At 47.4% G+C, this 22,695-nt stretch overlaps 1 protein-coding gene across 6 annotated transcripts in view; it reads left to right on the top strand.

Annotated features, from left to right (window-relative positions):
• The window catches only part of LOC118092540 (multidrug resistance-associated protein 1), a 74,588-nt gene extending 52,937 nt beyond the window's left edge, over window positions 1-21,651 (top strand). For all 6 annotated transcript variants that reach the window (XM_035130680.3, XM_088657352.1, XM_088657354.1 and 3 more), the window contains 11 exons: window positions 912-1,050; window positions 4,355-4,562; window positions 6,960-7,270; window positions 9,554-9,753; window positions 11,363-11,489; window positions 13,054-13,155; window positions 14,720-14,866; window positions 16,035-16,193; window positions 17,578-17,744; window positions 18,954-19,148; window positions 20,341-21,651. In XM_035130680.3, the coding sequence (XP_034986571.2) occupies window positions 912-1,050; window positions 4,355-4,562; window positions 6,960-7,270; window positions 9,554-9,753; window positions 11,363-11,489; window positions 13,054-13,155; window positions 14,720-14,866; window positions 16,035-16,193; window positions 17,578-17,744; window positions 18,954-19,148; window positions 20,341-20,449 (1,864 nt within the window). In that variant the 3' untranslated portion in view covers window positions 20,450-21,651. The remainder of the gene's footprint in view (window positions 1-911; window positions 1,051-4,354; window positions 4,563-6,959; window positions 7,271-9,553; window positions 9,754-11,362; window positions 11,490-13,053; window positions 13,156-14,719; window positions 14,867-16,034; window positions 16,194-17,577; window positions 17,745-18,953; window positions 19,149-20,340) is intronic.
• The last annotated feature ends 1,044 nt before the right edge of the window (window positions 21,652-22,695 follow it).

Here is a 22,695-nt window from a genome sequence, read left to right as displayed (position 1 = left end):
AACGCTACTAAGGTTTCTCTGCATGGCAGGTGGGGAAGAATGGTGCTCTGTTCTTACTTTCTGGTGCAAAGTCTGCCATTTCTCCTCCCTACCCCAGGGAGATTTCTTTACCGGCTTAAGTGGCGATATGGTACACATTTTGCATAGCCTGGACAGAAGGAGTACATCTGAGAAAGTAGAGTTTAGCATATGTTGCCTTCCCTGTCGTAAGTTTTCACTTTGTGGTCTAAATTTGGGAAACTGATTGCCAGATGTTCACCCACCTCCAAATGACATGTGAGAAGTGTGTTAGAACCGCACTCATGGTTCAGGCCTAAGAAGAAACACTTCAAGACCTCAGTTAAGCTCTGGATAAGCTTTGTGAAAGGCTTCAAATATATTGGACCCAGAGCAGGCTTTCGTTCTTTACAGGACACTGGAGAGATGAAAGTGGCTGTTTCTAAAATTGCAAATTCTTGACTCCCAGATTTTGCAGGGGGTGCTGTGGATTTTCCCAGCCTTGACACTGATTTTATTAAAAATATTTATATAATTCGTTTCAGCCCTCAAAAGGGGACCCCGAGACCACAAACAGGCGTCTTAATACAATGAAACTACGTAATGAAACCACCAGCAGTTTACAACGGTTAATTGTCCAGAAATATATCAGTACAGTACAGCCAAGTCTTAAACGCTGGTGTGGTTGTGGTTGTTTTAAAAAGTTATAGAATCATGGAATTGTAGAGTTGGAAGGGACCGTGAGAGTCATCTAGTCCCAACCCCTTGCAATTCAGGAATATTTTGTCCAATGTGGGGCTCGAACCTGCAACCCTGATATTAAGGGTTCTCATGCTCACAGGCAGCATCTTGAGCTTGTGCATAAAAGTAACTGGCATGCCTTGATTTCTAAACCGTCACACATTTTCTAACAGGCAGCTCAGCAACTCTTCCATGCACAGCGGGGAAAATGGGAAGTCCTTGAAACAGAACAGCACAGCTGAGCTTCAGAAGACGCCGGCAGAAAAAGGTGCCTGGAAATTAACAGAAGCGGACACTGCCAAGACTGGGAAGGTGAGAGGTGAATTGATTATTTTCCTCATTTGTGGAAAATCTCTTGGTTTCCAGGAACATACGATGTTGGCTTGTCACCGGGCCACACCTTGGCTGTGTATTGTCTACACCAGGCACGTCCAACAGGTAGATTGTGATCTACTGGTAGATCACTGGACGTCTGTAGTACTGGTAGATCACTGGCTCCCCCCCCCCAAAGAAGCTCAACAACTATGGCTCCCCTAAAAAAAGCTCAACATTTTCGCCCTGCAGCCCATCAAAACGGCACTTTCCTCCTCCCTAAGAAAAACTCAGAAACTTTGACCTAAGCCCCCCAAAAGCAAGTAGATCACTGCCAGTTTTAAACTCTGTGAGTAGATTGCAGTCTCTCGGGAGTTGGCCACCCCTGGTCTACACCAAGAGTAGCGCTGCTGCTCCCTCCAGCCACCCAGCTTCCTTCAGCTCAAGCCAGTGGCAGCCCAGGGATGATGTGGGTTGGTTGGCACCACACTGGCTGCCCCCTGGCCTACACTGCTCTGCAGCGGCTCTTGAGGGCTTCAGCCAGGGGTTGAGCCTGGGACAATTGGAATGCAGAGCGTGTTTTCTGCTGTGGCGTGTCCAGCTCTTCCCCCAAAGGGAACAACAACCTTTCAATCAAGCAAGTTGGTTTACACACACACAAACTAATGATGAGAGTAGCTTCAATTCAATTTATAAAAAAAAGCCCTCCTCCATTGTTTTGTGGTAGGAGACAACCTGGTTCTGAAGTCAAGCGTCAGAGTTTGGAGTCTCTGTTTGGGGGACCGTTTTTAAAGCTCCTAGCATCTGCTCATCCCGTTTTCAAGCCGTTGAGTTGCACCAGCTAAGTTATACTGAGAGTAGACCCACTGGTATTAATGAACCTAAATTACCGGTAGTCGTGCCCAATGATTTCTGTGGGTCTGCTCTGAGTAGGGCTAGCATTGGACGCCCGTGGGAGGGGTGGGAGGGAGGGGAAGAAGTGCTGCCCAGCTCATCTGTGGCACCCTTCTAATTAAAGAGACTTTTCAGCAAACCAATTAATCAATCGAACAGTGCAGCCTTCATTATATGAGCACAACTACTTTGAAGCCGAGAGTTGCCCGACCCCAGAAATGTTTTAACTCTCCGGGTTGGTTTTGTGTTTTGTTTCATTTCTTTAAAAGATGCCACGAGCTTCTAGCTTGGCTCCTGGAGCCTGGAAGACCTGGAATCCAGACATCTGGCCCCACTCCAAGTTTCCACTGTCAAACGCAGGTCCTTAATTCCTGCGGGCCAAGGGCATGTGTATGTTTGTCTTTCCCCGATGGGAGGCCTGTGATCCAGGCGGCTGCAGCTGCTGCTGCTGCTTCGAAAGAAAGACTCTTCTTCAGCAGCCTAAATTTTTACAGTGGTACCTTGGTTTTCAAACAGAATGCGTTCCAGGAGTCTGTTCGACTCCCAGAACCATTCAAAAACCAAAGTGTGCCTTCCTGCAGCCAGTGGGAAGCCGCACTGGACGTTCAGCTTCCGAAAATCATTTGAAAACCAGAACACTCACTTCCAGGTTTCGATTGTTCGGGAGCCGATTTGTTTGGGAGCCAAGGCATTTGGCTTCCAAGTACGACTATACATTTAATTGCACCTCAGCTCTGGAGCTGCAGCCCAGTTCTGGAACACGGTGCAGTCTCACTTTGTTGGATCAACGGCAAATTATTATTATTATTATTATTATTATTATTATTATTATTATTATTAATATCCTGCCCATCTGGCTGGGTTTCCCCAGCCATTCTGGGCGGCTCCCAACAAAATATTAAAATACAATAGTCTGTCAAACATTAAAAGCTTCCCTAAACAGGGCTGCCTTCAAAGTCTGTTATAGAACAGGGGCAGACAACCTGTTGCCCTCCAGAGTAGCCTTCTTTAATTGTGGGTCCACAGATGTTGCTGGACCATATATCCCACCATCCCTGGTCCTTTGGCCATGCTAGCCGGGGCTGATGGGAGTTTGTAGTCCAGCAACATCTGGAGGGCAACAGGTTGCCCATCCTTGCTCTCCTTGTGTGTTTGGGTCCTGGAGGCAGGAAAATGCCTGCAGAACGTGCATAGTAATATAGTAATATAGGATATAATCTGGTGCTGGAGGGAAAGCTTTCCAGTTCAAGCCCCGTTGGAATAAACAGGTGCTATCTGCTTGCGCAGCTTCTGTTTACTTAAACGGGGATAGCGCTGAAATATTTATTTTTATTATTAGTTTGTATACTGCCCTTCGTCCTTAGATCTCAGGGCAGTTCACAATATTCTCCCCCTACCATATCCCATTTGTTAGGCGAGTCTTGCCACCTTTAACAACACCTCTCACAGCTTTATGATTGAACCACCCCCAGTGAGATATTTTCAAGGCAAAGACTTGTGGCCCTTGCACTCGTCCTACTAGTCTTTTAAAGTTACTTCTGAGGAGTTCTTAGCGGGTGGTGGAAGCCAAAGCGGCCGGTTGATATGATTTGTCCCTGAGAAATTTAATTATGATTGTCAGGTTTGATTTTTACATGGTTTTTAGACATTAGGGTAAAAAGAAATGGCACATAGACATACTTTAGTTATTAACTTTGTAAATAAGATTGATTAATTTGAAGCTCACATGATTTTATACCAAGCCAAAGAACTACAAAATAAGTGATTGGTTAGTATCATAGCTGCCAAGTTTTCCCTTTTCTCACGAGGAAGCCTATTCAGCATAAGAGAATTTCCCTTTAAAAAAGGGGAGAACTTGGCAGCTATGGTTAGTATATGTTTTGCCGCCTCTCCCCACCCCCCCTTACACATATGAAGTTGTGTGCTTTTGCTTTTTGTTGTTGTTCCGCACATTAATAAAACTGCCTCTGCGGCGCCGCCACCCCCAAAAAGCACTCTTCTCCCTGGAAGCAGGCCTTAGTGACACTTGGAGTGTGCTCTTCCTCCTTTTCTGGGTGTTGGAAATCGTAGCTCCAGGACCTTCTCGGCAGCTCTTCATGGGCTAGCACAAGCACTGACTCGGTTCCCCCCTCGAACCTTGAGCCCGTCAGGGATTTGCACATGGGTTCCACCTGTGGGCTTCCCACAGCACCTGTCTGGACAGCTGATGGCTTGACAGCACCCAGAGGGGTCGTGTCAGGATAAAGAAACCAAGTGAGACGAGAGGGGGGAGCCGTGGAGGGTTTTGAAGACTAAGAAGCCTATGCAGAGCAAGAGGGGCGAAGGATTTTGGCAGGATGGGAGCAAATTAAGAGAGTGGGGAGTTGCATCCCGAGAGCGGTGTGCTAAGTCCGTTCCTTTCTGTGTTTAGGTGAAGCCGGCTGTCTACTGGGAGTACATGAAAGCCATTGGGCTCTCCATCACCTTCATAAGCGTCTTCCTCTTTCTCTGCAACCACGTGGCCTCTCTGGCTTCCAACTACTGGCTAAGCCTATGGACGGACGATCCTGTTATCAATGGGACGCAGCAGCACACAGACCTCCGGCTGGGAGTGTACGGAGCGCTGGGAATGTCTCAAGGTCCGCTTGCAATCTCTCTCAGCACTTGACACCCTACTCAGATTATCCAACTCCAGTTCCTCCACCTCCGGCCTTTCCTTTCACCTTCTCTTCATCACTTCCCATCGAGGTGCACTAGCGTTTCTGCTGCGGCACCGTTCATTTCTTCCCATGTCTAGCGTAGCTGCGGCAAATATACTAATGGCCGTGCAGCCGTAGGGTTTAGCTGCTGAAGGCTTCCGAATGTTGAAAGGGAGGGACTTGAGGTGTTAATTGGGTAGGGAGTAGAATAATTCTGCGTTAATTCTGTGCTGCTGTTCTGGCCCAGAATCCAGCATGCCAAGAATCTCCACTTCTTAACAATTTTTTTTGAAAAAGGAGTTTCTAGTCTTCCTGGCTGAAAAAAAGTTTGAAAATGCATGGAATTTAAGACACTGCATGAAAGCTAAGCAGCGATTTCCGCTTCTGTGCTCTCTCTGAAATAGAACTAATGGTAGGAAATCAGCAAATTTCTTTATTCTGGCCTTCCTCTAAGGAGCACATGGCTCCCCACTCCATCAATGTCCTCACAACGACCCTGCAATGTAGATTAGGCTAAGAGTGTGTGGCCCAGGGCTTACCCCCTGAGCTTCATTGGCAAAGTGGGAATTTGAACCCGGGCCACCTAGAGTTGGTCTAGCGCTTTAAAACATTCCACCACCTTTGAGGGAGTCACAGCCCTCAATATGCTCAAACTGTTTTCCTGCTTCTAATTGCAACAAAATGCAATATTTGCAGGCAGGGATTGGCTAGCTTCGGAAAAGGGATTTTGAGAATTTGGGGGGGGGGGGAGTCATAGAATTGTAGAGTTGGAAAGGGACCTCAAGGGTCCTCTAGTCTAACCTCCTGGAATGCAGGAATATCAGCTAAAGCACCCATGACAGATGGCCATCCAAATCTCTGCTTAGAAACCTCCAAGGAAGGAGATACCACCGCCTCCCGAGGGAGACCATTCCACTGTCAGACAACTCTTATTGTCAGGGAGTTCTTCCTGATGTTGTCAGAATCTCCTTTCTTGGAAGTCCCGGGATCCTTGTTCTGGAGATGAAGCGGGCAGAGAGAAAGGGGACCTGAAATCTTTCCACCTCCACCTGCCCTTTCATCCAGAGGCAGGATCTCTCCATCGTCTCAGCTGCACATAAACACACTACGCGATTTCCCTACTTGCACGTCAAAAACCACCCTGCGGACAAAGCCATGTTGCAAAGCCTGTGACTCGCGCTGAGTGCTGGCACACACACCCCAGACCCTCTGTTTTCTGAGCCTGCCTCTTCCGGCTCTGCTTCCCGAGTCCCTCCTCTTCAAGGCTGAGTTTGGGCCCGGCTTGCAGTCCTGCTTTGGGGATTCTCATAGGTGTAGGGATGCAGGAAGCTGCCTTAAGACAAGCAGACCATTGGTCCATCGAGCTCAGTTCAATACTGACTGGCAGCTGCATTCTAGGGACCTCCTGCTACCAATCGGATGCTCTACCCCTTAACTTCGGCCGTTCCCTTTTCTTGCTGGCCACGGTGAGAACCGGCGGCAGGGCTGGATGGCCTGATCCAGAAGGGCTCCTGTTAGGTGCTAATGTTCACTGTCTGCAGTAGTAACCCTGCCGGTTTCCTCCTTCTCCCCTTGTTTGTGGGGCGTGGAATACTGAGTGGCTGGGGGCCTTTGCACGTAAGTCAGCAGCCTCGATTAAGCGTCAAGGGAGTTGCCCTGGGCCTCCTGGCAGGAGCACCCTTTGCTTGAGGACACGGTGACACTTGATTCTGTCTGGCAACATTTCTCCAAGCTTCTCCAAGAGCTCAGTGGCTGGGAAGGGTTCAGTCCAGGTCATGGCTCCGAAAGATCACAGGCAGGAGGAGGAAGCTGGGGTCGGGCTGCTTCCTGGCTTTCTTCTGCAGAGAATGGCAAACCCTTTAGAAATAAGTGCATTCTGGGTTGGGGATTCCACTGGTCTGGGAGGCGGAAGGGCTTAGCTGAAGTTCTAGCTCCTCCTCAGGGCACAACTGATTAGCTGGCACTGGGCGCTCAGCCGAGGGGCACCACAACAATAACAGGACGGAAGGCAACAGATGGGCCTGCGCCTCTCTCCTCTCCCCACCCCCCTCACACATGCACCCCTTAAACCTTAGACCGCCCCACAGTCTCTCAGGACACCCCCGTCTTTATTCAGCTCCTTGCAGAAAAGAAATTTAAGGCAAACACAAAATATGAAACCCTGCAGAAGAAAATCCTTCATCAGAATTGTAGAGCTGTGCAAGTAGTCTTCGACAGCGGTAGGCTCCATTCGCGAGCCCGCTGTGTTAATAAGGTCTTCAGTCCATTCGTTCATAAGCGAAGTTGAAGGGAAGGGCGCCGTCACTTAGGGGTGTTTTTGTGCCTGTCTCCCCGAAGGTATTGCTGTGTTTGGCTACTCCATGGCTGTTTCGATTGGAGGAATATTTGCTTCCCGCCGCCTCCACGTCAACTTGCTCCACAACGTTCTGCGGTGCCCCATGAGCTTCTTTGAGCGGACGCCCAGCGGGAATTTGGTGAACCGGTTTTCCAAAGAAATCGACACCATCGACTCCACCATCCCCCAGATCATCAAGATGTTCATGGGCTCCATGTTTAACGTCATCGGGGCCTGCATCATTATCCTGTTGGCCACGCCAGTGGCTGCTGTGGTCATTCCTCCGCTGGGATTCGTCTACTTCTTTGTACAGGTACGCAAAGCTCTTGTCCCTGGTTCCAGCTCTGCCTCAGACACTTCCCCTTAGCCAGCCTGGTTCCTGGTGTTAGCAAACTCCACAATTGGCTGCCGCTTCAAGCGGGCATCTTCATTCAGTCCTTTAAGCCAGTGTTTTTGAAATGTGGGTCCCCACCAGTCATCGCTGGACTACAACCCCCAGCAACCCTGACCCCCGGTCCTGCTAGCTAGGGATGATGGGAGTTGTAGTCCAGAGCATCATGAAGGTACCAGGTTGGGGAAGGCTGCGTGGCATAGCAGTGGGTGCTACTCCTTCTAATAAAATCACAACACCTCTTGTGTGCTATAGCCTTTTCCGTCAAAGAATAAGCTGGCCACACTTAGTCCAGACATTCGCCATGTGTCTTCCTCTTCACTCCTTTTAGGAGGTTTGCTGCTCATTAGCCAAATAACCAAAGTTTCTCAGATTGCTTCTTTGGTTATGGAACCAAATAAGAGTCTGCTGAGCAGGCACAGAGTACTTCTTGGCAGCACCAATCTTGGATCACTAACTGCTCAACATAAATATACGAAGCAGGATATACCTCTTCAAAAATAGATTGACTGATGTCAAAGTGCTGCAAGCAAATAAACAAAATTAACTACAGTGATACCTCGGTTTTCGAATGTAATCCGTTCTGGGAGACCGTTCAAGTTCTGAAACGTTAAAAAACCGAAAACTCAATACAGAAGCCGCATGGCATGTTTGACTTCCGAAGCATTTACTTCTGGGTTTACAGCGTTCAAAAACCGAAATGCTCGTCAGCGGAGACGTTCAAAAACTGAGGTACCACTTTATAATAAAATGCATAGTTCCCAGAGTCAATTTAATTATGATGATGATGTTCTTGCATAATCAACCGATGCTTTTTTTCTTTAAAAAAATGTTTAGGGGTAACTCTCATTTTGACTCAAGAAGATCACCATTTTATAGTTCAAATCAGGAAAAATAAATACAGTAAATGGACAAAAGTACAAAGATTCACAAAATGTTTAGGGGTATGCACTGCATATAACTAATATAACCTCATTGCCCTTCCTCGGGGGTGCATTTGTTAGGACATTTAAAGCTCTAAACAGCCTCGGCCCTGTAGACCTGAAGGAGCGTCTCCACCCCATCATCCAGCCCAGACACTGAGGTCCAGCTCCAAGGGCCTTCTGGCGGTTCCCTCATAACGAGAAGTGAAGTTACAGGGAACCAGGCAGAGGGCCTTCTCAGTTCAGTAGCCACACCTGCCCTGTGGAATGCCCTCTCGTCAGATGTCAATGAAATAAACAACTATCTGACTTTTAGAAGACGTCTGAAGGCAGCTCTGTATAGGGACATTTTTAAATGTTTCATGTTTTATTATGTTTTTATATTTGTTGGAAGCCACCCAGTGCGGCTGGGGCAACCCATTCAGATGGGCAGAAGATAACTCCTACTATTAGTTCATTTGCTGGAGGCCTCCATATTTCTCTTTTCTCACTTGGCCAGTTCATTGTGCCTGCATCTCCATCATGGAGGAGTTCCAGCTCTGTCTTGGAAGCACGACGTCTGGCTTCTAGGGTGAAAATAATTTATGTAGAGGTCCTTTTCCAAAAGGCGGCAAGCATCCTTCATATTTATCGATGCCAGAGATATGAAGTCACCATTCTGCATCCCCATGCACAGAGACAGCAGGAAATTTAATCCTCACTTAAACGGCAGGGTGAACGGGTGCAGAATTGAAGCGGGTTTCCTGTTGTGGTTGTGAAGCGGTGCGTGTTTGTTGCATGCAGCACAGTTTCCAGTCCGCTGCAGCTCAGCTTCTGACAACATAATGCATCTTTGTGTCCTCTGCAGCAAAATTCACATCATTGACTATGCCATAAATTACACATTTCATTGCAGCATTACATTATTCCACACCCAATCATTTCAGGGCATGAATCATTCATGTCAATGCAGGGGAAACGCAGTGCGAATGTGTGAGGTCGGGAGAATCAGCGTTTTATATATACCGGTAGTTTATGGATTGAAAAGCAGCAGCAGCGACTAACAGGGATCATATTCCCTGGATTGATTTCCATCCCAGACACAGGACAATTTCCACTCCTGTTTCCGTCAGGGTTCCCTGACAACCCCAGCTACGCTCCCAGTCATCCCTGAGCATTGGCCACACCGCGAGGGGCTGATGGGAGTTGTAGTTCGCATTGGCTATCCCTGGACTAGAAGCAAAGTGGGTGCGAGGCGGCCTCTTACCCATCGCCTTGATTTCTCTGACCTGGCCCTTTTCAGCGCTTCTACGTAGCCACTTCCCGCCAGCTGAAGCGCCTCGAGTCGGTCAGCCGCTCCCCGGTCTACTCCCACTTCAACGAAACGCTGCTGGGGGTCAGCGTCATCCGAGCCTTCGAAGAGCAGAAGCGGTTCATAAAGCAGAGCGACATGAAGGTGGACGAAAACCAAAAAGCTTACTACCCAAGCATTGTTGCCAACAGGTAGGTGGACGACCCAAGGAGCGTTGGGTTTGAGTTACAGAAATCTTTTCCCTGCTTCCAGTCTGTTTGAGTACCTGGGGGATTTCATACACATTGGTCCTTCAGCTCCAACAACATTCCAGTGGATTTGGTTCAGAATTGGAGGCCCTCTGCTGGACATTTGTGGAGGCGAGCAGAATCGTTCCTGAGTCCCAGACTCTAATCCCTAGTTAAACTTGGGCATGTCAGCTGGTCCTAAGGATCTGTTTCCTAAGTTTCAACCAGCTTTTAATTTCCTGTGTAAACTTTTCATGATCAGCTACCGGCCCATATACACTAGTGGCCAAAATTATGGAAACCTTTTGGAAAAAGTGTATTTCCAAGGTTTGATGGCTCGTAACACAACTTTTTTTGGAGTAATACCATAAAATTATATATCAATGGAAAGATAATTCAATGAAGAATGTAATGCAGGCTTGGATCAAGCATTTCCTGGTGGTCATTCAGCAGATGAGGGCAGAATTTTAAAGCCCATCAATGGCCTTGGGAATTGATCATTCTGCAAATGGAGCCATATTAGTTCTTCTGCTTTAAAGAGACCAGGGGGTTTACAGTGGGATGAGCTCCTGCAGGCAAAAACCTGCTTTATTTGGTGCATCAAACGAAGACAGGGCAGTGGTCTTCAGATGATGGGTGTCAGGAGCCAACCAGCAGTAAAACAAAGTGAAGGCAAAGTGAAGTTTAAAAAGTGGTGTTACGAGCCATCGTTGCCAGAACAAGATGACATCTGATAAGCTCTCTAAACACTCCTTTTTCTGGTTATTTGGCTATAACGTTTGATAGAATACAGATAATTGAACAAACATTCTTGCATTACATTGTTTGTTCAATTATCTGTATTCTATCAAACGTTATAGCCAAATAACCAGAAAAAGGAGTGTTTAGAGAGCTTATCAGATGTCATCTTGTTCTGGCAACGATGGCTCGTAACACCACTTTTTAAACTTCACTTTGCCTTCACTTTGTTTTACTGCTGGTTGGCTCCTGACACCCATCATCTGAAGACCACTGCCCTGTCTTCGTTTGATGCACCAAATAAAGCAGGTTTTTGCCTGCAGGAGCTCATCCCACTGTAAACCCCCTGGTCTCTTTAAAGCAGAAGAACTAATATGGCTCCATTTGCAGAATGATCAATTCCCAAGGCCATTGATGGGCTTTAAAATTCTGCCCTCATCTGCTGAATGACCACCAGGAAATGCTTGATCCAAGCCTGCATTACATTCTTCATTAAATTATCTTTCCATTGATATATAATTTTATGGTATTACTAAACAAAAGTGGTGTTGTTATTATTTATTTATTTATTTATTTACACATACCCCACCCATCTGGCTGGGTTTCCCCCACCACTCTGGGCGGCTTCCAACAAATACCAAAATACATTAAAATATCACAGAGCCACCAAACCTCGGAAATACACTTTCCCCAAATGTTTTCCACAATTTTGACCACCAGTGTATACTGTTTCCCCTGTTTCTCTCCCTGCAAGGCTCACTCTCCCCGCTTTCCTCACGCAGGTGGCCTGCAAGGGCCTGGTGGGTATTAAAAGAAGCCCCCTCTTTCCTTCCAGGTGGCTCGCAGTCCGGCTGGAGTACGTTGGGAACTTCATCGTCCTCTTCGCCGCTCTCTTTGCAGTCATCGCCCGCAATAGCCTGAGCCCAGGGCTGGTTGGGCTCTCCATCTCCTATTCGCTGCAGGTAGCTCACGGAAAACAGGCTGGGTTTGCTTTTGGAGCAGAAGCCTAATAATCTTTTTAAGATAAAAGGGTGCAGTTCTTCGTCTTTGGTGGCTAAGCGTTTTACAAAGCTATATAGATAATTCAGCAAGGAGAGAATTGTGATTTTTAGGTAGCGTTTAGCGAAAGGTTAGGAGGTATTTAGGGAGCAATCCTGTTGCTCTCTGGGAAGGCGACTGAGGGTGCTGTAGGCTCCCCTCTTCTCCTGCAAGGTCAATCGCTAGATTCAGTCTCAGTGTGATGGAGGCAGGGTGTATACAAAGAGGCAGTGGACCCATAGATTCTATGCAGTCTTGTTCCCCTGGTCCTAGTACAGGAATTGGCGCTCCAGATGTTGCTAGGACTACAACTCCCATCACCCCCCACCAGCACGGTCAGGGATGATGGATGCTGTAGTCCATAACATCTGAAGGTTCTCCACCCCTGTTCTAAAACCATGCCACTCATTGAGCTGGCATGGTTAATCTGTGGGCAGGGGTGAGGAAAAATAAACCACCAGATTCCCACCCCCCAACCTGGCAGGGGGCTTTGGATGCAACAGTAGCTCCACTGTGGAACTTCTCTCCTTCATCCCCAACCCTCAGCTGCCCAGGTAAGATACTTGTGTTAAAAAGAAAGTACTTGCAATAAAACAATTCCAGCCCCCAAACGATGAGCTGCTCTGTCTATGCTTTGAGTCTTGGAATTAACATTCAGACGTGAGGTCCTTCCTCTTGCAATTCTGAAATTCTGCTTGATCCAAGCCTTTCCCTCTTGCTTTTTCTGCATGTGCAAATTGGCTCTTAACTCTATAAACAAGACACCTCAGCCCTCCTTGTGCTTCATGAAGATGTAGACCAGGGGTTGGCAAACTAAGGCCTGCAGGCCAGATCCGGCCCAATTGCCCTCTGGATCTGGCCCGCGAACAGTTCTGCAATTGCCGTTTGGATTGGTGCGATCGCCATCCCCCCCCCAAAAAAAATTTCGGATGCCTTTTTTTTGCACTTCCCCCTCCCCTCCCTCACCGCAGTGGAGTCTCCTCCCTCCTCCCTCCTTCTTCCTGGCTTCTCCCCGCCGTGTGGAGGAAGGGGCTGGGCTTTGATAGGAAGCCTCCCCGCCCTCCCGCCTCTCCCCATGGCCACGTTGTGGGCTGGAGCTTTTCGTGCCTACTGGCCCCGCGCCTGGTGCCCAGGAAAGCTGGCCCGAAAAGGAGATGCGCTGGCTCCCAAACGCAGGCAGAGCGGGAGAGGAGGAAGGCAGGGGGAGGGGATGGGTTGGGGGGAAGAGAGAAGCCCCTTCCGCCGTGTGGGCGCAGCCTGGCCCGTTACTAGGTCGGGGGCCGGTTCAAAAAAAAAGTTTGATGACCCCTGATGTAGAACTTTTGAATGGTTTGCCAAAACCTTCAGAATTTTCGCCCGGAGATAGAGAAGGAGATAACGTCCGAAACAATACACGAGTCCCCAAGCGTGTTCAGCAGGCAGAACTTGGAACTGTCAGCTTGCTGGGATGTATGCAAAACACATATTTGGGGCCTTTGTTTTTGTTAGATTACCACTTACTTGAACTGGTTGGTTCGCATGTCGTCCGAGATGGAAACAAACATTGTTGCTGTGGAAAGAGTCAAAGAATACTCTGAGAAGGAGAAAGAGGTAAGTTTAAGACCGCTCCTCTAGCTGCAGTTTTGAGGGCACATTGTAAGCCTGAAGGTTACCAAGATATAAGGGATCTGCATTTCCTGCTGGTCACCCAGCAGATGAGGGCAGAATTTTAAAGCCCATCAATGCCCTTTGGAATTGATCTCATTCTGCAAATGCAGCCATATTAGTCTTTCTGGTTTAAAGAGGCCAGGGGGTTTACAGTGGCATGACCTGCAGGTAAACACCTGCTTTATTTGGTGCATCAAGTGGGGACCGGGCAGTGGTCTTCCGATGATGGGTGTCAAGAGCCAGCCAGCAGTAAATCACACGGACAAAGTGAAGTTAACTCTTTATTGGAAAAACAGGATCTGCACAGGGGTGGCCTTTAGAAAGCACCTGAAGGCAACCCTGTACAGGGAAGATATTAATGGTTAATGCTTTATTGTGTTTTTAAATATTTTGTTTGGAGCTGGCCAGAGTGGCTGGGGCAACCCAGTCTGATGAGCAGCATATAAATAATAAAAAAATTTATTATTGTTGTTATTACTACTGCTATTATTACTATGCACAGCAACTCTGTTTCTGAGGCCAAGAATGTAGCCTTTGGCTCCAAGGTTGCTGTGCCGGAGGACTGGGGGTGATATGGTGGTATAAAATACTGGTAAATTGGTTGGGGATAATTCAAATGGAAATTCCCAGGTGTCCAAAAGAAAAAAGAAAAAGGCTATTTATGTATGCCACTACTGCAGCCCATGTTTCGTTAGCCCCAAAATGGAAAACGAGCGAGGTCCCAACTAAAAAAGAACAGCAACTTAAGCTGATGGAATATGCGCAGCTTGCAGACAATATATAGAAGAAGAAAACAAGAAGATTGTGTGTTTAGAGAAGATTGGAAAATGTTTATTGGCTATATGGGGGCGGAATGGTGTACACTTGAAAACGTTGGCAGCATTAAGATCAATTCAACAGTGTAAATAAGTTTTGATGGATGTAATAATGGAATACTGAATGGTTTGGTTCCTGTAAAATATGCAGGGATTTATGATATGCAAAATGAACCATGGAAAGAGAAGAAGGGAAGTCACTGAATAGTGGAATAGCGGCCCTGCTAAGTCAAACCAGAGGTCCATCTTGAGTAGCATCCTGGTTTTCTGCCGTGGCTCTGGGAAGCTCACAAGCAGAACAGGAAGCTTGAGACTCTGAATCTCAGGGTCACAGGTTCAAGCCCCACATTGGGCAAAAGATTCCTGCATTGGAGGGGTTTGATGGCCTTCGTGGTCCCTTCCGACTGCATTCTATGGTCATGGGCAGGCATCCCCAAACTTCGGCCCTCCAGATGTTTTGGACTACAATTCCCATCTTCCCTGACCACTGGTCCTGTTAGCTAGGGATCATGGGAGTTGTAGGCCAAAACATCTGGAGGGCTGCAGTTTGGGGATGCCTGGTCATGGGTGATGGGAGGTGGTGTCCTCCCACATCTGGAGGACCACAGATTTCTCCCCCGTGCTATTGGGGTCTGCTAGGTGGCACATCAGAGGCTAATAATGGAAGCTTCTGCCTTTTTTCTTTCTCTCAGGCAGAGTGGACCATTAAGCAAACGGCCCCACCAAGCAACTGGCCCCATGAAGGCAAGGTGGAGTTCAAAGGCTATGGCCTTCGCTACAGGGACAACATGGATTTGGTCCTGAGGGACATCAACATCACCATAGACGGAGGAGAAAAAGTGAGTGCCAGGACCCATTAATGGACACTGAAGCAGGGGGGGAAATTAAGAAGGCAGAGAAGGTGCTCTTGTAGGAAAGGGGAGGAGGGAGGGAAGTGGAACAGCTACAAAGCCTTAAATGGCTGAGGGCCACAGAATCTCAAGGACCACCTCTCCGCATATGGGCAGCCCCTGACTCTGCATTCATCATCTAAGGCCCTTCTTCCTGCGCCTCCTCACGTGATGTGTGGAGAATGGCAACATGAGAACAGGGCCTTCTCTGTAGTGGCTCTCCATCTTGGAATGCTCTCCCCAGGGAAGTTTACCTGGCACCTTCGTTGCAAATCTTTAGGTGCCAGGCAAAAACAGTTCCTCTTCAACCAGGCCTTGGTCTGATTTAAAAATCTATGGCCTTTCAAAGGTGTTTGCGGGAGGGTTTTGTATTACTGTAAATGTTTTTGTGTTTCCATTCTGCATTTAATGTGGTAAACTGCCCTGTGATCTCTGGGCAATGTATATAAATTTAATAAATAAAGGAAGAGCTGAGGTGGGAAAGGAGCTGTGTGGAAGGGAAAGCTGGAAAGGCAGAATTTGTGGGAGGTGAGAGGCGACAATAAAGGAGCCTTTATCAAGAAGAGTATCCAAGAGAGAGGGTTTTTTTTAGGGCTGCCTGGCATGATACTTTTTGAAGACATGAAGGGGACACACAGACACCCCTCGCCCATTGCCTTTCTGTGTCTTCGGGCAGCTTGAAACTTAAAACAGCAGTTTCAAGGGTGGGCGTTCTGTTTTCCAAGACTCCTGTGTGCCAAGACTGACTGCTTTGTCCATAAAGCAGGGCTGGGGAACCTGTGGTCTTCCAGCTGTTGTGTGACACTCCCATTGGCAGGGATGATTCAAACTGCATTTCAGCATCCGGCTCGGCCACAGGTGTTCCCTGGCCGTGTCATAACAAAGGCAGCGTCTTTTCCGCTTTGCAGAGCTGCAGAGTTTCTACCCAAGCGGAGCTGCTAGTCCAGCTTTCTTAAAATAAGTCTCTTCCTTCCTCAGTCTGGAGGGCAGTGGGGCAGGAAGATTCCCCTTCAGATACTGCTTGCATCCTTCGTCCTCTTGGCTCCAGCCTTGCTTTCCAGAACTAAGTGAATCACGGCTCCTCCCCCCCCCACCCCCCTTCTGCCCTTCTCAATAGGTGGGCATCGTTGGAAGAACGGGAGCTGGAAAGTCATCTCTCACTCTCGGCTTGTTCCGCATCAACGAGGCAGCCGAAGGGGAGATTCTCATTGATGGGATTAACATTGCAAAGATTGGGCTCCACGACCTTCGCTTCAAGGTCACGATTATCCCCCAGGTAAGCGGGAATCTCTGCTCAGCCCACGCTTGGACTATTTCGTCATGAGCCGTGCTTTCTATGGCCATATTCACTGCTGATGCCGCCTCGTTACAGGCTGAGTCCGTGGATCTTATTGGGTGCCTGGTTTTATTTGCTTCCTACATACACATGCAGCTTCTATGCCCAAAGCATTTCAGGCAGTGCTTAATAATGGCCAAGAGAGAGAGAGAATGAAAATGCAGAGAGGAAGCGAACATTTGCAAGGCCGTGTCAGATGGCTGATCAGGGCAGTTTCAGGAGGGAGTTGGTCTTTGCTGGCATAAGCAAACTTTTGTGTTGGCTCAGATACATTTGTGATGGATTTACTTTCAAGTGGTCTTTGAAGTTGCTCGGTAGATGGAGGGTGGAGCCCCATCTTTTTTGCACACACGTAAGGGGCAGGCGGGCCTCATCCACCTGGGAAGGAAGCCCATCTAGGAGAAGGGAAACTCTGTTCCTAAACCCCTGCTGCTTTGCAGGATATCTTTGGGGAAGAGCAGGCTAAGGAGTAAACCCTACACAAATCTGGAGTTGGTTGGACGGCGCCTTGTACGCCTCCTTCTGGCAACTCCTGGATCCATGCTGGTGCCAAACGTCTTGCTCTACTTTCCTTTCGACTGAGAGGGGAGTCTTGTTATCTGGGCAGCCCAGGACCCCCATGGACACTGCCCAGGCTTGCATCATGGGGAGGTCACTTCGGTGCTGCAAGCGCAGCAGTTTGACTTCACTCCCAGAGGCACGCTCCACTGTCTTATCGAGACAGACGGATGCCAACAGGATATATGTATGAACCTAAGAGGAGATTAAACTTGTGCCTACAAAGGCCTGCTCTAGCATCCACTTGCTCACCTTGTTTCTTTTTAACGTGCAATTGTGCACGGGCTTGGCAATTGCACATTAATTTCTGAAAGGATTTGGACGCACAACCAGTGGCCTCTGGTTCCTACAGTACACCCATGTTGCATTCTTGTTAGTGTGTAACCCACTGCTCCCATGGACATGACCTCTGCTGAGATCTGCCCAGTCCTGCTACTGAGACTGGTTTCTAGATACCCAGGCAGGAAGGAGGCCTCTTGGAGGGCACTTCGCTCATGGCTCAAGCATTTCATGTTTCCTGCATCGGAAGCAGTTCCGTGCAGGTAGAGAGAGGAAATGGGCCCTCTGGGTGCTGTGGGGTTCTGACTCCCATCAGCCCCTCTCCGCATGACCAGCGGTCAGAGAGCATGGGAGTTGTAGGCCAGCAGCGCTTTGAGGGCACCATGTTGTCTACCTCTGTTGTAGACTATTGCACACACCTACCTTAGCAGAAATTTCTGAAAGGTGCAATGCAGACCTGATTGATGGCTTTCGGTTCTCTAAACAGGACCCCATCTTGTTTTCTGGCACCCTGCGCATGAATCTGGACCCTTTCGACCAATACTCTGATGAAGACGTCTGGACGTCTTTGGAACTCGCTCACTTGAAAAACTTTGTCTCAGCACTCCCTGATAAACTCAACCACGAGTGTTCGGAAGGAGGAGAGAACCTCAGGTATCGTACAGTTTCTTTCCCTTTTTATTTTCCTTTCAAATCCCGTTACCTTAAGTTTTCCCCAGCTGTTCGTTGGACTACAACTCCCATCATCCCTAGCTAGCAGGACCAGTGGTCAGGGATGATGGCAGTTGTAGTCCAACAGCTGGGGACCCAAGATTGAGAAACACTGAGCTACGACATTAACCTCTTTGTGCCATTCTGGAACCCTGAGCAAGTCTTTGGGCAAGTCTGGCTGAGGGTAGCAACATTTCAATACCCTTTTCACTCTCACTTCTTTTAAAACCAAGTCCCACACTGTAAAAAACAAACAAACCCTAACCTCTCAGTGCAAAACCCACATTTTGTCCACATAATATGTTGTAGGGGCACACTCCCTTGGGCTGTAAAAGAGTCCTCACTTTAGGAGCATTGGGTGAGGACACGTAATTGCACAAAAAGCAATATTAGAAACAGAAACTCAAGCTGCCTTAGTGAGTCACATGGAACCCTGTATGTGAGAGCTGACTCCTCATTTTGTGTGTCTGTGCTTAAGTCTAGTACCTCGGCTCCAAAATGCCTTAGGAGTCAAACATTTCAGCTCCCGAGTGATAGATAACCGGAAGTGATTGTTCCAGTTTTCGAATGTTCTTTAGGAAGCTGAACGTCCGATGGGGCTTCCGCGGCTTCCGATTGGCTGCAGGAGCTTCCTACAGCTAATCAGAAGCCATGCTTTGGTTTCCGAACGTTTCGGAAGTCCCGAACGGATTCTGTTCAGCTTCCAAGGTATGACTGTAGTGGAATCCAAATCAAAGCGAAATCATGCAAAATCTGGTTCTTAAGGTTTTGCTCTGCTTTTTAACATAGGATCTATTTGGTCGTTTTCCTCATGATCACAGAATGCATGTTTCTGCCTCCTCTTGACATAGAATAGTAAGGAATGATGTTAGATATTTTTCGAAAGAGGCTGTTGAATTGAGTTGTGCAGTAGCTTTTAAACAAGCTGTTTAGATTTTGTTTTGTTTTTTAAAGGTTGGCTTTTTCTGGGTCCCAGATCACGGGTGCACATTTGCAGCTGCCTTTTCTTTTCAAAATAAAAGTGAAAGTGGCTAATTCAAGTATGATCTTTAAAAACACTATTAATTAGCTAGTTGGCCCTGAAATGGACTGTTGTTAGAGATTCATTTTTTAAAGTTTTGGGGTTGTTTCCCCCCCCCTTTCTATCTCAAGTGTTGGGCAGCGACAGCTGGTGTGCCTCGCTCGAGCCTTGCTTCGGAAATCTAAAATCCTGGTTTTAGATGAAGCTACAGCGGCCGTGGATCTTGAAACAGATGACCTCATACAGTCAACAATCCGGACGCAGTTTGAGGGCTGCACAGTCCTAACGATAGCACACCGGTTGAACACGATTATGGACTATACACGGTAAAAGTGGATGCTTCTGTTTTGTACACATCTCTCTTTCTCCTTTTTAAAACAAAAAACCAACCCATTGTCTTCTTTCATCCTTGCTATTCTGAAACCTCTGCTGTTGTTTAAAACTGCCATTTTTCTCCCAGTGTGCCTCCAGGCTTGCTTTACTCAAAACTATTTATGTTGTTTTAAACCAGGCATCCCCAAACTTCGGCCCTCCAGATGTTTTGGACTACAATTCCCATCTTCCCCGACCACTGGTCCTGCTAGCTAGGGATCATGGGAGTTGTAGGCCAAAACATCTGGAGGGCCGCAGTTTGGGGATGCCTGTTTTAAACAGTCACTATTTTCCTCTGAGTGTTCTTCCCTTCCAGCTATACTCAAACTTCTCCCTTTTTCGTTCCTCAGCTGCCTCGTGTGAGAGGATATAAATGAAATAATAATTATTTATTTATTTATATCCCATCCATCTGGCTGGGTTTCCTCAGCCACTCTGGGTGGCTCCCAATCAAATATTAAAAACACAATAAAACATCAAACATTAAAGACTTCCCTTTACAGGGTTGCCTTCAGATGTCTTCTAAATGTCAGATAGTTCCCTGTAACCTCACTTCTCGCAGTGAATGGGGTGGAGGTGAAAACGGGGGGCAAACAGGGCTGCAGAACAGAAGTGGCGGCTTAAGAAACAGGCTGGGGAAGGTGAAAAGTGAGCTCCATAGTTGCATAGGGCGGCAAGCGGAAGCTCTGCAGGGTTAATGTGAGGAGGGGAAACAGCAGGGAAGTCGGTGTGTGGAGTGATCTGGGGCACAGCTCTGTGGAATCGAGCCTGTGGCCCATCTAGTCCGGCATGGTGCCCTCGCAGCGGCCAGCCAGATGCCTGTGGGAAGCCTGCAAGCCGGGACCAGAGGGCTCCCCAATTGTGATTCCCTTATACTACCTCTGACAGTAGAGGGAGGAGAACACAGCCATTGTCGCCGGCCGTCAGGGATAGCCTGACCCACTATGATTTGTACTTGTATTTGCAGGTTATCCCTGTGTGTGGCTAGCAGTGTCAAGTGAGGGTTTAGCCTCTGCCCCCTATTTTGCCCTTGGCTCCCATTGATGGACTTCCAGCAGAGAATCAAAACAGACCCTGCGCCTCTGAATTCTGACCCCACCCCCCTGGAACTGCAAATGTGCTGACTACATTTCTGTTTTCTTTTAGGGTGATTGTCCTTGACAAGGGTGAAATTGTGGAATATGGCTCCCCTGGAAGCCTAATCCAGAAGAGAGGCATTTTCTACAGCATGGCCAAAGACTCTGGCTTGGTTTAATGCCCGGTTTGTGGCAGCTCTCGCCGGGGGGTGCAGCTCAGAAGGGGACTGGTGAACCAAACACGGACGAAGACGGCAGCATCTGCCGAAATCCATCAAGCCAAACAATTCCACTCCTTGCAACGTAATGGAGACACAACAGGCACAAAATTACTTCTCTCCTCTACACTTTCCTGACCTTTTAAAGGGTTAGTTTTCAAGCATAGGGATAGCGATGGACAGGTTGTATCTTTGAGCCCCAATCCCATCTATTTACTTAGAGCAGGGGTGGCTATATTTTGGCCCTTCGGATGCTGCTGGTCTGAGTTCCCTCTGACCCCATTGGCCATGACCAAATTGAGTCCCTGGAGAAGGCTTGATTGAATTTGTGCTTAAAACATGGCTTAGCCATCCTTGTTTTTGTGGCAAGGAGCTCTTGGAGACACTGGATAATTTCCTTTTGAAAACCCAACATCTCAATGGGAGAATCCTTTAGGATGGCTGCTAGAGAGGATAGGAATAGCACAGTCCGAAACTTTAACACCACAAGCAGAAATGCCACATGCTGGCACGGGCGGAGGAGCGAGGGATTCCCCTTCTATTCTGATAAAACATGCTTATTGCATACATCTATCTAGAGCAATCCTGGCTTGTTTTGAGGATGGAGGAAAAAACGAAAATGGAAGACAGGTGATTTTTGTTCTTGGCCATAGGAAGATGGGGATTTGTTTTATTATTCCCAAGAACTTTACCCTGTACCATAAGATACATATATATTTAACCCTGTGGATGAAAGAATCACTCCCAGTTGTAGGCAAAATGCTTTTTTGTTGTGGTTCCAAAAAGCAAAATTCAGCCTAATAGTTTCTGTCTAAGGTCCTTTCTCCTCTCCCCCCCCCCAAAAGCCGTTGTGTTCTTTTAATTGGAAAGGATCTGCAACAAAACCCACAATTTTTGTGTTCTTCACAGTCATTTTACCAAAGCGAAGCTGGAAGGAAAATCAAACTTATCAGTGCATCTAAATGCTCACTCCAGGATCTTGGAACAGCAGACTTTGAATTATGTTGCTGACTTTTTTTTTAAGACACTTCTTTTCTTAGAATAAAGTTATTTATTTTTTTGTAAATACAATTCTCTAAAGTTAAATAGATCGAAATTTACTTTGGTATTTTTGTAATGACTCATGGAAAGAGCTTTCAGTAAAAACCTTTTTGTTTGGAGAACTGTCCTCGTTCTTACGAGTTATTTGTAAACCTGCAGGGTTGTGTATACAGAGGTGGAAGGTTTTGTCTCCCCAACATGGGAATACTGGACTTATTGTAACACTTTGGGTGTGTGGTTTAATTTGGGTTTTGCAAGGTGAAATATGTGGGTTTTGTGGACAATTGTAAGCTTTTCTATGGTCTTCTGACAAAGGTAGCGAAGATAATTTGTTTTGAACCGAAGCTCTGAACTTTTTAGTGTCATGTGAGGAACAGTCCCATGAAAGCTGGAACAAACAAACAAAGCAAGCTAGGGAATCCTCTTCTGTGGCAACCCCGCGGTCAAACGTCACATGATTTCAAGAGCATGTGATCAGCATGGAAGATTCTAATCAAAGGGGAAACCCATTCTTAAAAGGGAAACTGTTGGAAGGGGCTCTAACTCAGCAGGTCACATGCTGCTCGTCCAAACCTGTTTGGGCCTGTATGAAACTTAAGGCCAAGGCTGGAGACACAGGGATGCAAATTGCAGCATCCCAAGTGAGAAGGCGCATGAGTCACCGGTTTAATGTGTGGGAAGGAGAATGCTCCTACTTTAACCTCCATTGTTCTAGGTTGAAGGCTCCCAGTACCTTTCTGAGCACAATTCAAATTGTTGGTGCTGACCTTTAAAGCCCTAAACGGCCTTGGCCCTGTAAACCTGAAGGAGCGTCTCCACCCCCATCGTTCAGCCCGGACACTGAAATCCAGCTTCGAGGGCCTTCTTGGTGGTTGCACCCTCCCATCAGATGTCAAGGAAATAAACAACTATCTGACTTTTAGAAGGCATCTGAAGGCAGCCCTGTTTAGGGAAATTTTTAATGTTTAATAAATTATTGTATTTTAATACTTCTGTTGAAAGCCGCCCAGAGTGGCTGGGTAAACCCAACCAGATGGGTGGGGTATAAATAAATTATTATTACTGCATTAAGACATGATAAGGGGGGGGGGGAGGTGGACAGATGGAGAGGAGAGCCTTCCCAATCCTCTGTACGAATGTGGCAAAATAGCTTATTTTCAGCAGCA

Source organism: Zootoca vivipara, chromosome 13 (genome assembly GCF_965207765.1).
Source record: "Zootoca vivipara chromosome 13, rZooViv2.hap1.1, whole genome shotgun sequence".
NCBI lineage: Eukaryota > Metazoa > Chordata > Lepidosauria > Squamata > Lacertidae > Zootoca > Zootoca vivipara.
The sequence above is the reverse complement of the archived record's forward strand: the minus strand, read 5'-3'. Positions and strand labels throughout refer to the sequence as shown.